Raw genomic sequence first — 15,134 nt, forward strand, 5'->3', positions numbered from 1 at the left:
AACAGGGAACAAAGACACCCAAGTCCACTCCAAACACAAGAGTGCAGTCTTCTCTTGTAAGTACATACTGCTTTTCATTCAACCTCAGTTTTAAATTCTTAACACCACAATTCTAAGAGCCATATATACATAGTATATATGTGCAAGCATATATATACAAGCATACCTACCCATCACTTCTCACTTACCCAACTCTTTGGATAGTCATGCCTATCTACTCTTCTAAGTTGTCTCACCAAAAGAACTTGCAGCCTTACTTTCTTCGAGGTATCTCTCCATTCATGTTTTATCCAGCTTCTTTTCACAGGCAGTCAAATCTCTTTTTCTGCTGCCTGTTCAACTTCATTGTTCCCCTGCAGACATCCACCTCATTCATCTATCCTCCTGCATTCTCCTCACACTCTCTCAGCCTCTGCCACCCCTACTTCCAAGACCACCTTCTTGCTCAGTTCTTCCCAAATCTCTATTTCCCAGCTTTATCTTCAACAGAAGTAAAGTGCACTTGTACCTTTGTATAGTTGTACTGCAGAAGAGCAAATCTTTGGTCAGCAGACAAAATAACTGTGGTTGCCTTGTATTTATCCTGTCAACAAAGAGGAAAAGGACACATAAAGCACTGATTCCAAAGAAACCTGCAGAACAAAATATTAAATTCAATACCTTTACCAACATCTGCATATATTATAATGTCAACGTACTAATGTTGTATTCGGCAAGATTAATGTGGATGTTCCAGTGCCAGCATCAATACGTACGATGTCCCCATTAGCTGTTTTGTGAAGATATTGGTTTCCTAGAAAAACAAGAGAGAGGCTAATAAACAATAAGTAAAATGCTCATTAATTACTTCTGTTTTCCCCTTACGTTTTTAAGCAGGAAACAAAAATCAAATATCTGGTCAATGCTGTGTTTCCCACTTCTGTAATGAAAGGATGCTTAGAGCACAAGAGCGTTCACAAAATGTAGTCCTGGGCTCACAGTCTCTGCCTTCCGGTGTCTCTTTCCCTTGGGGCATTAGGCATATTGAAAAGGAAAATCAAGTACCCTGTATTCTCCTGTTCCCTGATACAGAGCAAGCTGACACACTTCAGAGTATAACATGACTCTACAAAAAAGCATAGAAATATGTATGCTCTTTTAGCAGTAGGAGAATATATAATAGCTTGCCACCAATGCGAACATGTATCTAGAAGGGAAAAAAAAGGAATCACAACTCTGAGCTATGCACCCTTCTATAATGGCAACAAGAAATAATTTAACTTTTATTCAGGGTACAGCAAGCACCTCAGCATGAAGGTATGTGTTTACTAAACATAGTCCATTTTCTTAACATTCACGCTGCATGTATGAAATTAATTACCTGAAATCCACTGCAAATTATACGTTTTGTACTTATAGTCATTGTTCAAGTAATTCTGTAGAGTATATGTTCTTCGTGAGTCAGGCTTAGAGGTACTTTCTGAAAGAAAGAGACAGAAGAGAGATTTTGATGTTGCTGCAAATTGTTCCGCTCCAGCTTCTTAGCCTGACTACTAAAATAAGTGGGTTTTTTGTTGCTCGTTATTGAAGTATTTTAGCTAACCAGCAATAAAGTACTAGCAGTAAGAAGTCTTTACTGAAAGATAAATTCAGCAAGCATAAAATAAGGACTATCTGTGAGATGACTCAACAAACTCACGTAAAAATTACAGATGCCTTTTCTCTGCTGGTATTTTACTTTAAGGTACACAAGAGCTGTTATCTTTTGAGTAAATTAAAATATCTTTTTGACAGTGACAAAAATAAACTGAAGATCTCTGGCCCTCTTATCATAGGAAACGCATACTTGCAGTCCTCAAAAATTGGAAAGAAGTGATCTTAGTGCCTTTTTCTCCTATGCTTACTCTGGGAACTTCGCTGCAGAACCTTCACTGTCAATATTTGCATAAGATATCTATTGTGGGGTGGATTGTACAAAGCAGAAATGTAAGTACTTAAGTTTGAGTGTGGGCAAGGCTGTGGAAATGAATGAAATATGGCACTTGTGAGTCGATGTACACGCCTTGAAAGAATACCCAAAATTAAAGTGGCTGCTATACTCCATTACATATTCTGTAATACTGCTGTTCCTGTTCATGAACTCTTCAGTTGTGTATCATCTCCTTATCATTAAATTCAAACCTCAGAAATGTCTCAAATAAAAAAATCTAAGGAGCAGTAAAATTTTCAGGGAAGGCCTAATTAAAAAAAAATAATTAAATCAGAAATGCTTACTGATACGTTCATGATGAAATAAATGGTTAAATATCCCTCTCTTGTGTGTTACCACACAAGGTATCTTAATGCCTACTGCAACATTACTTTCCTGACTGCAAAATTAAAGTCAAGTTACTGAGTTACTATGAAAAGACAAAGCGAAACTTTGAACCAAGTTAAGCTAATGAGTTTGGTCATCAGCTCCACTGCACTGCAGTCAATGTCTATGTAAAATATTTCCTTCTTACTGGCTACAGTGCAGGAGATACTCTTTCCCAAGTCTGAAAAGTTCAAATACTAACAATTAAAAAAACAGTCAGTGTGGTCTTTTTCCTCTGAAAAAAAAAGACTACAATTTTTAAATTCAGGTGTGCAATTCTCTCCCTGCTTCCTCCTCTGCCTTTTTTTAAAAATGGAAACCTAAAAACTACCCTCATACAGAGTCCAGAAGGGAAGCAATTTCTATTTCAACTGGCAAAATAATTCCTTTTTTTTTGTACTACCCACACCAATCAAAAGACCTAGAATAAAAACAACTGATAAAAACACTCAAGTAGAGACACGATGATTGATCAGCCAAGATAATAACTTGCCCCTATCATTTCTGAGAGTTCCAGTCTTTCAGATGCTTTTAAAAGGACAGCCTCCTCTTTCCTTATGCTGATGAAGAAAGAGTGTGAAGTCCTTGGGGGGACACACAGGAAAGCACCTCACAATAATTTTTGCAGTCATCTTTCTGCAGGTTAAATACATGTGACTTCTGGAGCATAGCAGGAAGATATTTATATCAGCTATTACAGTTTTACTCTTATTTCCAAGCAATAAGCACATTGCATATATACAGCACAAACCGTACAGCCTTTGCTGCCAAAAAAAAAAAAAAAGCCAAGAGCTATAGCAAACAATGATTTTAGTCTAAGATGCTCAGCAAAGGTTAAAAAAATTGCTTGCTCAATTCCATGTGAAATTTGACTGTTCTAAAAAATTACTAGTCTAGATTTCTAACTCATGAAGTTTCAGTGAGAATATTAATTTCTCAGGTTAATTATTCTATATTAACTGAATATTTAATTTGATGGACTACAAACAAGTGTGGATTTGATATTCATGCACAGTTGTCTAGTTGGGAATATCACTTCTCTCCTTCCTAACTGAGTAAGTGTCATTTTCAATTAGAGGGGCTTCAGAAAGCAGTAAAATTCTCTCTTGGAAAAGGAGGAGCAATTTGAGACAGGTGGCTGATGAACAGGTTTAGGGATTTTTCCAAACTGATGAATGTTTTTCCCCTTAGTGACATACATATTTTGCTCAGGTCTCATTACTAAAAATCAGGCCACTATTAAGATTTGTTGGCTGTGTATAAAATTAAAATTTCATTTTCTGTCAACACCTTCCACATAGTAACTGAATATGAAAACATACGCCAAGCTGTAAGGGTATAGTCATAAAAGTTCTAGTTGAAGTATTTTCTTAATTTGTGAGATAAGCCACCACCAGTATATTCTTACTTACCCACATTATGCCATCAACCAAAATTACTCAACATACATTGAATTCTGCATTTTGGTTCTTCTTGCACAGATTCAGTTTGAAAAAAAAGCGTCAAACAGGTTTATTTTGACAAAATAAAGTAGTTGTTGACATTGAAGAGCATTTTATTGGCTTTGAAGATTGGATACAGGTCAATGTATGTTCATACTTTAGTAAAACAGCTTCTTTCACTCTTAGGTTCCTCAGAATGGCTGTGAAGGCTGAATTTGCTTGCTGTTTTTCTTTTTTCACTATTCCACGTACATATTTATTTTTCTAAATTCCAAATGACTAGCTTTTCATCTCTACCCTATTTTCACCCCCAGCACCGCATACATAGTTCCACTGTCATAATGATGTACTTGAAATATTTACGTCATAATATCGCTGATACAACAGCAAAAACTCAAGTAAGTCCTTCTGGGAAGAAGGCTCTTACCCATTTATGTAAGTAGCACTCACATAAAGCTGATAAACAGCTTTGTTTCAATTCTGGATTTTTTTTTTTTTTAATATGTCACCCTTTCTCATGAGAAAGATTGAGTTGGTTTCTGTAGGTGTAAGGTGTAAAGTAAACAAGAAGTTAACTATCATGTAAGGTTTATCATATGATACATCACCACACTGAAATCTAAAGTTGTTGACAAATTACTTTTGGTATATGTATTGTTTATTCCCCAGTGTCAAGGCACAATTTACTAATTTCCATATGTAATAAAAAAGAGCAAGAAATTCTTAAATCAACTTAAAAAAGAAGTAAAACTATAAAACCAGTAATAATGGAATCTTTATGGCATGTTCATCACTACCAAAAGAGACTGGAAGAACCATAACAAGAGGAAGATGAATACAAGCATGACGCTCAGCAGTAATGAGAAAGAAAGGGATAGGGAAACAACCATCAGAAAAGGTGAATGACTATCACTATTTTTAATTGACAGCAGAACAAGAGCAAGAATGTAATGTAAGAGCAGCATGAGAGATGCAAGGGAAACTTGACTGATTCAATAGTTAGTCAGAAAAGTAAGTGACATTTCAGGCTATTTTTCCAATCCTTCCTTCTTCCCTGTTTCTCTTGCAATGTGTGTAAAAAAACACTCAACAACCTTCCCTCATAGACTCAAGTCCCCAGTTACAGAATCACAGACTCATGGAATGGTAGGGGTTTGAAGGGACCTCTCGAGATCATCCAGCCCAACACTTCTGCTAAAGTAGGTTCACCTACAGCAGGTTGCACAGGACCATGTCCAGGCAGGTTATACCTTATTGCCTGAGATAAGTGACAGTCAGAGCACAGAAATGCATTTCCAGCAAAGAAGGAAGTAAAATTGACTCTGCTCGGTCACGGCAAAAGTTCTCTTAACCCACAGTCCTATCTGATTACCAGTGGCTGATACTGGACATCCAGGAGAGATTGTAAACAAGGGGTGAGCACAGAATCACAGAATCACAAGGTTGGAAAGGACCCATTGGATCATCGAGTCCAACCGTTCCTAACACTCCCTAAACCATGTCCCTAAGTACTTCATCCACCCGTTCCTTAAACACCTCCAGGGAAGGCGACCCGACCACCTCCCTGGGCAGCCTGTTCCAGTACCCAATGACTCTTACTGTGAAGAATTTTTTTCTGATATCCAACCTGAACCTCCCCTGGCGGAGCTTCAGGCCATTCCCTCTAGTCCTGTCCCCTGTCACTTGGGAGAAGAGGCCAGCTCCCTCCTCTCCACAACCTCCTTTCAGGTAGTTGTAGAGAGTAATAAGGTCTCCCCTCAGCCTCCTCTTCTCAAGGCTAAACAACCCCAGCTCTCTCAGCCGCTCCTCATAAGACTTGTTCTCCAGCCCCCTCACCAGCTTTGTTGCTCTTCTCTGGACACGCTCCAGAGCCTCAACATCCTTCTTGTGGTGAGGGGCCCAGAACTGAACACAGTACTCAAGATGCGGTCTCACCAGTGCCGAGTACAGAGGGAGAATAACCTCCCTGGACCTGCTGGTGACCCCATTTCTGATACAAGCCAAGATGCCATTGGCCTTCTTGGCCACCTGGGCACACTGCTGGCTCATGTTCAGTCGGCTGTCAACCAGCACCCCCAGGTCCTTCTCTTCTGTGCAGCTCTCCAGCCATTCTTCCCCCAGTCTGTAGCGCTGCATAGGGTTGTTGTGCCCCAAGTGCAGGACCCGGCATTTGGTCTTGTTAAACCTCATCCCATTGGTCTCGGCCCAGCAGTCCAGCCTGTTCAGATCCCTTTGCAGAGCCTCCCTACCCTCCAGCAGGTCGACACTTCCTCCCAGCTTAGTGTCATCTGCAAACTTGCTAAGGGTGCACTCGATGCCTTCATCCAGGTCATTGATAAAGACATTGAACAGGGCTGGACCCAGTACTGAGCCCTGAGGAACTCCACTTGTGACTGGCCTCCAGCTGGAGTTAACTCCATTGACCACCACTCTCTGGGCCCGGCCATCCAACCAGTTTTCAACCCAGGAGAGTGTGCGCCTGTCCAGGCCAGAGGCTGACAGTTTCTGAAGCAGAATGCTGTGAGAAACTGTGTCAAAGGCTTTACTGAAGTCCAAGAAGACTACATCCACAGCCTTTCCCCCATCCAGTAGTTGAGTGATTTTGTCATAGAAGGCGATCAGGTTAGTTTGGCAAGATCTGCCTTTTGTAAACCCATGTTGACTGGGCCTGATCACCCGGTTCTCTTGCGTGTGCTTCATGATAGCACTCAAGATTACCTGTTCCATGACTTTCCCTGGCACTGAGGTGAGACTGACAGGCCTGTAGTTCCCCGGATCCTCTCTGCAACCCTTCTTGTATATGGGCACAACATCAGCCAGCCTCCAGTCTAGTGGAACTTCCCCAGAGTCTAGTGGAACTTCCCCACTGTCACACCTCCTGGGGCAGTTCACCCAGGCATCACTCTCTGGGGCTGCAGAGACTTTCCCAGATGGAGGTAATCATTAACTTTATAATCAATAGCTCTGCTCTAGCATATCTGTCAAATTTGCCCCATCTCATGCAAAGCAAGGAAATAAAAATAGCAGAAGCGTTCTGCAGGTAGTAATCCACTGCTGATAATTTTTTTTTATACTACATTACTCAACATTTGAATTAAAGTAGATAACAGAGCTAAATCACAGTTACAGAAGTCAAGGACATATAGCAGGAAAACATTTCCAATCTCTGTGCTTTCCTTTGCCAGCTAGAGAAGTCATATATCCACACATAACATGAAGACTACAAAGATCCTACAATGCAAAACAAGGTGCATGAATACCCGGCGAAAAGAGAATAGTTGTAACAGTCAGATTGAAGCCAAATGACTGGTCAGACAAGTCTATAGCATCCTCACAACGTGGTAATTAACCTGCTCTATCTCCCACACTACTTTGAAGAGAATTTCAGCCATGATTTGCATTGAAGTCCTTTGAAGCTAGGTTACTGGAATTAACTACTGCTCACTGTTTCTATAATGGTTCTCTAAAAAACACATACAGAATCAATATTCTTCTCTAAATCTTTGCTTTTGAATCTAGATTCAAAGAGATACTACTTCAAAGACCAATTTCTGATCCACAGATTTAAATTCCCTTACAGATTTTCTAGCTTTCTCCCTAAGCAACCTTAAACCTAATGCCTTTCAGAAACTGGAATAATACAGGATCCCTCATTCCTAAGGAAAACATGACAGCTGCCAGATTCATTCCTCTTGTGGCACAGGTCTTTAAATATGAGGGTTGTGTAACAGCCAGAAGCCTCTCTGTATTTTAAACATACTGTTCAGTTGCAAGCAGGGTGCTGACATCGGCAATATACTGCTCTACACCACCCAGTCATAAATTTGCTAGGTTCAGGACAGAATGCAGATTGGAAAAACAGGGGAAGACTGTAGATTGGACCATCCCCAACACATCAGTGATAAGAGCTACTTGCAAACTTTTATTTCCTTTTCTTTTCAGTTTTACATTAACATAGCTGTGAAGAAACATTAAGAAACATGAAGCTGTCAGCAGTCCCAACGTTCTTCACCTTCAAATCCAGGACAACAACATGGACTTATTAGACTTTGGCTGCCAGTAACCCTTATCTCTACTTATGGTAGCTTCATAAGCAGAGATAAGCAGTCTAGGAGGTTCCTGGAGTGTGTGGAAGACAACTTCCTCACACAACTGGTGAGTGAGCCGAAAAGGGAGGGTGCCCTCCTGGACTTGCTGTTTGTGAACAGAGAAGGCCTTCTGTGGGATGTGATGATTGGAGGATGCCTGGGACAAAGCGGTCATGAGATGATATGGTTTTCAGTTCTAGGTGAGATGAAGAAGGGGATTAGCAAAAGAGTCACATTAAACTTCCAGAGGGCAGACTTTGGACTGTTCAGAAGGCTGTCTGTCAAAGTCCCATGGGAGACAGTCCTTAAGGGCAAGAGAGCCCACGAGGGCTGGGCGCACTTCAAAAATGAAATCCTAGCAGCTCAGGAGCAAGCCGTCCCCATGTTCTGGAAAAGGAGCAGGTGGGGGAAAAAAACAGCTTGGTTGAGTACAGAGATCTTGAGAGACATCAAAAAGAAGAGGAATGCCTATGAGCTTTGGAAAAAGAGACAGGCGTCTTGGGTGGACTACAGGGAGGAAGTGAGATCGTGTAGGGAAAAAAATCAGGAGGGCTAAGGCCCAACTAGAAATCAAACTGGCTAAGTCTGTGAAAGATAATAAAAAAATCTTTCTACAAATACATTAACAAGAAAAGGAGGACTAGGGAGAATATTCAGTCCCTATTGGATGCAGAAGGAACAACAGCGACAAGGGATGAGGACACGGCTGCAGTACTTAATGCCTTCTTTGCCTCAGTCTTTAATAGTAAGGGAAGTTGTTCCACCTGTGTACAAACCCAGGAGTTAGAGGAGCAGAATGAGGCTCCCTTTATCCAAGAGGAGGTGGTTAGAGACTTGCTTGCCCAGCTAGACACCCACAAGTCTATGGGGCCAGATGGGATCCACCAAGAGTATTAAAGGAGCTGGTGGATGTCCTTTCCAAACCCCTTTCCATCATCTTCCAGTGGTCCTGGCTGACTGGGGAAGTTCCACTGGACCGGAGGCTGGCTGATGTTGTGCCCGTCTACAAGAAGGGCTGCAGGGAGGATCCAGGGAACTACAGGCCTGTCAGTCTGACCTCAGTGCCAGGGAAAGTCATGGAACAGGTCATCTTGAGTGCTACCATGAAGCACATGCAAGAGAACCAGGTGATCAGGCCCAGTCAACATGGGTTCACGAAAGGCAGGTCTTGCCAAACTAACCTGATCGCCTTCTATGACAAAATGACTCGATTACTGGATGAGGGAAAGGCTGTGCATGTAGTCTTCTTGGACTTCAGTAAAGCCTTTGACACAGTTTCTCACAGCATTCTGCTTCAGAAACCCTCAGCCTCTGGCCTGGACAGGTGCACACTCTGCTGGGTGGAAAACTGGTTGGATGGCCGGGCCCAGAGAGTGGTGGTCAATGGAGTTAACTCCAGCTGGAGACCAGTTACAAGTGGGGTTCCTCAGGGCTCGGTACTGGCTCCAGCCCTGTTCAATGTCTTTATCAATGACCTGGATGAAGGCATTGAGTGTACCCTTAGCAAGTTTGCAGATGACACTAAGCTGGGTGGAAGTGTGGATCTGATGGAGGATAGGGAGGCTCTGCAAAGAGACCTGAACAAGCTGGACCACTGGGCTGAGACCAATGGCATGAGGTTTAACAAGGCCAAATGCCGGGTCCTGCACTTGGGGCATAACAACCCTATGCAGTGCTACAGACTAGGAGAAGTCTGGCTAGAAAGCTGCCTAGAAGAGAAGGATCTGGGGGTGCTGGCTAACAGTCGACTGAACACGAGCCAGCAGTGTGCCCAGGTGGCCAAGAAGGCCAATGGCATCTTGGTTTGTATCAGAAACAGTGTGACCAGCAGGTCCAGGGAGGTTATTTTCCCTCTGTACTCGGCACTGGTGAGACCGCACCTTGAGTACTGTGTTCAGTTCTGGGCCCCTCACCACAAGAAGGATGTTGAGGCTCTGGAGTGTGTCCAGAGAAGAGCAAAGAAGCTGGTGAGGGGGCAGGAGAGCAAGTCTTATGAGGAGCAGCTGAGAGAGCTGGGGTTGTTTAGCCTGGAGAAGAGGAGGCTGAGGGGAGACCTTACTGCTCTCTACAACTACCTGAAAGGAGGTTGTGGAAAGGAGGGAGATGGCCTCTTCTTCCAGGTGACAGGACAAGGGGGAATGGCCTGAAGCTCCGCCAGGGGAGGTTCAGGCTGGACATCAGGAAAAAATGTTTTATGGAAAGAGTCCTTGGGCACTGGAACAGGCTGCCCAGGGAGGTGGTTGAGTCACCTTCCCTGGAGGTGTTTAAGTGACGGGTGAATGAAGTGCTGAGAGGCATGGTTTAGGGAGTGTTAGGAATGGTTGGACTCGATGATCCAGCGGGTCCCTTCCAACCTAGTGATTCTATGATTCATACCAGCCACTAATAATGCCCAACATGTCAGTCAGGCATCAGACTCACAAAGTACCCTCAGCCATCTTAAAGTCATTAACTTCCCCAGCACCTGCTGTGCTCTTCCAGCCTCTTCTAGGCACATTTCTATCAAAAGACCCCAGAGGCCCATGCTTAGCATCATATAATCATGACAGTGATAAGCCGTCTTGTTTAGTGAATATCTCACCCTCGGCGATTTAGACCTCTGGATGAAGGAACTTGGTTTGTGTCTAGTCAGCTGTATAAGTCCCCCACTATAAGGCTGTTTATGACTTGCTCATGGCAGCAGAATGATAATAGATTATTGCATTGTCTCCTTTCTGCACTCAGCATTGTCTACTCTTCCTCTCACTTCTGGCCTTCCTGCCCAGCTGGCCTCAAAAAGAATGGCTGTTGGAGAAGAGGTAATCACGTATGGCCACTGGATGTTTCAATCTGCATTTTGCATGGAAAGGTACAGGAGAAAAAAAAATGGGAAAAGCCTAAATAAATGGATAAGAAAATCATGAGCAGAGAGACCATACATTTTTTAGAAAATACTCATGCTTTAAGGGTTACCAATTGCTACTGTAGTCATCTCTTGAACAGCTTCTCAAAGTGCTACAATGCTTTCACCGACAGAATTAAATGACAACCCCCAAGGCTATTTTGAGATTAAACTGTTTGATGCAAGTATCCCCATGTGGTTATTAAATATAAAATAAGGTGGCGAAACAGGCAGTGGGTGTAAACAAAATTATAGAATTTTGTACACAGTTCTGGCTGAAGACCCCCAAGGTAAACAGAGAAGGGCTGCACCCAAAATTAGGGAACCCTTTTGCAAATTTAAGTCTGCAGTATTTGCCCATGCTAAACAGCTGCAAGGGAAGAAGCAGAAGTTCCACTTGCCAAGCCCACAGTCCAGGCAACAAGCCAGAAATCCTCTGGTGTGGCAAAATTTCATAACCTTTCAAAGCACTGGAGCCCGTTTATCAAACTAATTCTGTGCTGCATCATTACTAAGCTTATGAAATCAAAGCACTTTAAGAAGCATGGTGGGGAGAAGAAAAGCAAGCCAAGGGTAAGAAACGCCAAACTAAAATTATCTGTGTATCCATAATCATAGTTTTTACTTCCTACATAATGTTTGAATTATTATGATGCAATTATCAGAGCTGTCTCTGATTTCACATACAATCATGTGAACTGCTCATCCCTCCCACTGCCCCTCAACTTTCCACCTTTCATTTTACACTCAGGATGTATCCTCAGCTGACCTGCATGCCCTTAGGTCGTTCACAAAAGCCATTATCATCAAACTGTCAGTGATGAAGTGCTCTAACCTAGAAAGGAATAACTATAACTGTACCACCTGTACACTTTCAGCTAACAGAAAACATTTGTTTAGCACCTTCTCAAGACCCTTCCTCTTGCTCTTCCCAACTTCTGAAACTTAAGAGTATTTCCTGCTACCTCAAAAATCTGCTTTTTCTGAGAAAAATGGCAAAAAGCTGTCTAAAAATAACAGGAAAGAGTCAGTGTCCACTGATACGAGTTTTAGCCCAAAAGGTATGTGATTCAGACGTGGACTTGGAAAACCTAGTTTTAATGATTGTGATATTAATAACAACAGAGCTGAAGTGCTAAGAAGTTTAATGTAAATTATACCAAATAGAAGGCCAACAGCATCCAGGCTTGTATCAGAAAGGAAGTGGTCAGCTGGAGTAGGGAAGGGAAGGGATCATCCCCTTGTACCTGACATTGGCTTGGCCACACCTCAAATACTACATTCAGTTTTGGCCCCCTCACTACAAGAAAGACACTACAGCGCTGGAGCGCAACCAGAGAAGGGCAATGAAGGTCGTGAAAGGTCTGGAGCACAAGTCTTATGAAGACTGGCTGAGGGAACTGGGGCTGTTTTGCCTCCACAAAAGGAGGCTAAGGGAAGACCTCATCACTCTCTACAAATGCTTGAAAGGAAGCTGTAGCAATCAAGGTGTTAGGCTCCTCTCCCAAGTAACAAGTGATAGGATGAGAAGAAATGCCCTCAAGCTGCACCGGAGGAGGTTTAGACTGGATATAAGGAATAATTCTTCACCAGAAGAGTTGTCATGCATTGGAACAGGCTGCCCAGGGAAGCGGTTGAGTCACCATCCCTGGAGGTGTCTAAAAGATACGTTAGATGTGGTGCCTAGGGACGTGGGTTAGTGTTGGACTTGGTGGACCACCAAACATGTGGTCTAGCGAACACTTTGTTTCCTTAGAGTCTGTAGTGATGAATCTACTTATCAGGACTGTTAAGGTGTTAGCGGTAAGAACAGAAACCAAGAGACCACCCTGCAGCTCTGTCCCGCCAGCTGGAAGCAATGCACTGCTTGATGAGGACTTCATGCCGTTTCACAATAACACCCAGACCTCCCAGAGCTACAAAGATAACCTGGAAGTACAAACTCACCAGAGCCCAAAAATCCATTCCAAATCTCTTCCTAGTTTTCTGACCTCTGTAACTGCATTGTGTATGCATTTTTACTTAGTGATGTTTACAGAAGTTGTGAAAACAAACCAAGTTAGAGGGAATACAACCACATCTCTTCAATACACCCTAGAAAATGGACTAACTAGCATCTCACTGCTGGTTGCACAGCTCGCAGCTGAAACCCATGCTTGTAACTGGTATTTTCCTTTCTTACACGGGAGTCAAAGGGCTTTTAAACTCCCCCTCCCCGAGCTCCCCATCCTCCCAGGTAAGACACCTTCTTTTCCGAGCGCCTCCCAGTTTCCCGGGGGCTCCGGCTCTCCCAGCCCCACTCCCTAAAGCACAAACTTCGATCCGGATTCCCTTCCCCCCGGTAAGCGCACTTACGGCCGGTGAGCAGCGCCAGGGGCACGGCGATGACCGTGGCGACGACGGCGACGGCCGCGATGCCCAGCAGCCACTTCAGGCAGCTCTGCAAGGAGAAGTCCCGTCAGGCCGGCGGCGCCGCCGCCCCCCGCGCCCCCCGCCCCGCACCCACCTTCATGGCGCGGCGGGAGCCCCGAGGGCGGAGGCGGGCGCCGATCCCGGCTGGCTTCGCAGCTCGCGCCGCGGGCTTTTTTTTTTTTGCCCGAGCTGTGGTTTCTCCTTCAGTTCAAACGCTTGGAGCGCTTTGTCGGAGCTGCACAGGAAAGGGGAGGGACCTTTGACACCGGAGGGAGCTCCGAGCAAGTCAGAGTGCGGGGGCGGCGGGGGCCGCCGCCTCGCCTGGAGTTTGTGCTCTTGCAACTTCTTGCTGTGGTGATCGAGCAGCGGGAGCTGATGGCGCGGCGGGAAGGGCTGCCGCTCAGTTCTTTGGCGCTGGTTCTTGCAATAAAGAGGTGGATTTGTAAGTCTGCAAAATGGAATGTTAAATTAAAACCAGAAAACTGAAGCATTCCATAAAACTTTAATGCGTAGCTCTGAAGGTGACCCAGGTTTACCAGATCAGACAATTTCATTTCCAAGGAGGGTTTTGAGTGTGTGTTGAGTTAATAGGACTAATCGGTGGAAAAGATTGAGGATAACCTGTAAATCAAAACTATAAAGTGTCCGACTGTTTTGAAAAGATGAGCATCACCGAGTAGTCAGAAAGCTGTGGGAGTTCTGGGATTATTGTAAGACAAAAATGTTAGTCTCAAGAAAGTAATTGTTGAGTGATGTGGTTTGTGGTTTTGGGCTGTTCCATCTTAGCTCTTTTCCCCTCTATTTGCAGAACACGAGCAGTTATCAGAGAGAGATGTAGGTATTTTACAGTTTGCAGAATGGAGCAGAAAAGGAAGGTGATCTCTTAAAGCAAGAGGAAGAGACTTGAAGCCAGGCAAGATAGCAAATATTCTTAGTTTTGCCTTCAAAATACTCGTTGGCTTTCTGTACAGTTGTACTGTTTGCTCCTTCATTCCGCTTTACAGTGGAGGATCTACTGTGGTGCAAATTCACAGCTTGCTTAACACTAACTTCTGTGTATAGATAAATCAACTTTTATCTCAAAATCACAGTGAAAGTGCAGTCTTCTACATTACTTTTCAAACTAGTATCCTACACGTGCTGGGAGATTCATGACCAAAGTTTCAGAATGTCTTGCAGCTCCACATACGTATCTGTCTAGGATACTGTACACTCACTTGTTTTATGAACAACAATAAAAGAGGAAAAACCCAACACACCCACTCCACTGCCTTCACCAACAATTTTCTTTTTCCCGGTTAGTAGGAATCACAACATGTATACAATTCAGCCAATCTGTGTGTTGTTTTATAAGCACTGAAGTAGTGGTCATCACTGTGTCTCATTGTAGGCTACAGTCAATTTATAATCTCACTCTTGTGATAAAATGTTGTTGCAGTTTGGTAATGTTTTCAGAGATTGTCTGCAAGGTTTTAATGCTTCTCACTGGTTAATTCTAGGAGGAAAAAAATACCTACACTGACAAAGCATAAGCCTAGCTTCTGCTAGTTGCATTGCATACAAAATTTAAGTACATTTGGAAATCTGGATTTATATTTCTAGGCAAACATGTTTAATAATCTACAGCGCTTCTGACTCTGGTCTTCCAGAGGGGCTCATGGGACCTGATTCTGTAGTCACCTGAGTGATCCAGTAAGAGTCAATATAGCAGAATATATGTTTTCCGTTTAGTTGCAATAGTACCTAGCGGTGATTACATCTTGGAAAAATGTCAATTTCCTCCTGTCTTATCAAAATATTGGCTGTCCCAAAAATGATTATAAAGATTGTGCTTCTGGTGCTCTGTCAGATTGTCTTTTGTGATAGCCTCAGACTTCAAAAATTGTACCATAGAGTTCTTTTGCAATCAGATATGTATTAATGTGATGCCAAGGGATTAAATAAATGCCCAGCACTGGCTGCTACACAATAAAATT

General features: G+C 43.2%; 1 protein-coding gene across 1 annotated transcript in view; it reads right to left on the reverse strand.

Moving 5' to 3' along the window:
• The window catches only part of LOC104054612 (dipeptidyl peptidase 4), a 46,006-nt gene extending 32,591 nt beyond the window's left edge, over positions 1-13,415 (reverse strand). The window contains exons 1-5 of the mRNA XM_054069423.1: positions 13,253-13,415; positions 13,102-13,186; positions 1,361-1,459; positions 699-793; positions 509-583 (exon numbers count right to left, since the gene is read on the reverse strand). Of these exons, the coding sequence (XP_053925398.1) occupies positions 509-583; positions 699-793; positions 1,361-1,459; positions 13,102-13,186; positions 13,253-13,258 (360 nt within the window). The 5' untranslated portion in view covers positions 13,259-13,415. The remainder of the gene's footprint in view (positions 1-508; positions 584-698; positions 794-1,360; positions 1,460-13,101; positions 13,187-13,252) is intronic.
• Positions 13,416-15,134: the final 1,719 nt, after the last annotated feature.

The sequence above is a fragment of the Cuculus canorus genome, chromosome 6 (assembly GCF_017976375.1).
Source record: "Cuculus canorus isolate bCucCan1 chromosome 6, bCucCan1.pri, whole genome shotgun sequence".
Taxonomy (NCBI): Eukaryota; Metazoa; Chordata; class Aves; order Cuculiformes; family Cuculidae; genus Cuculus; species Cuculus canorus.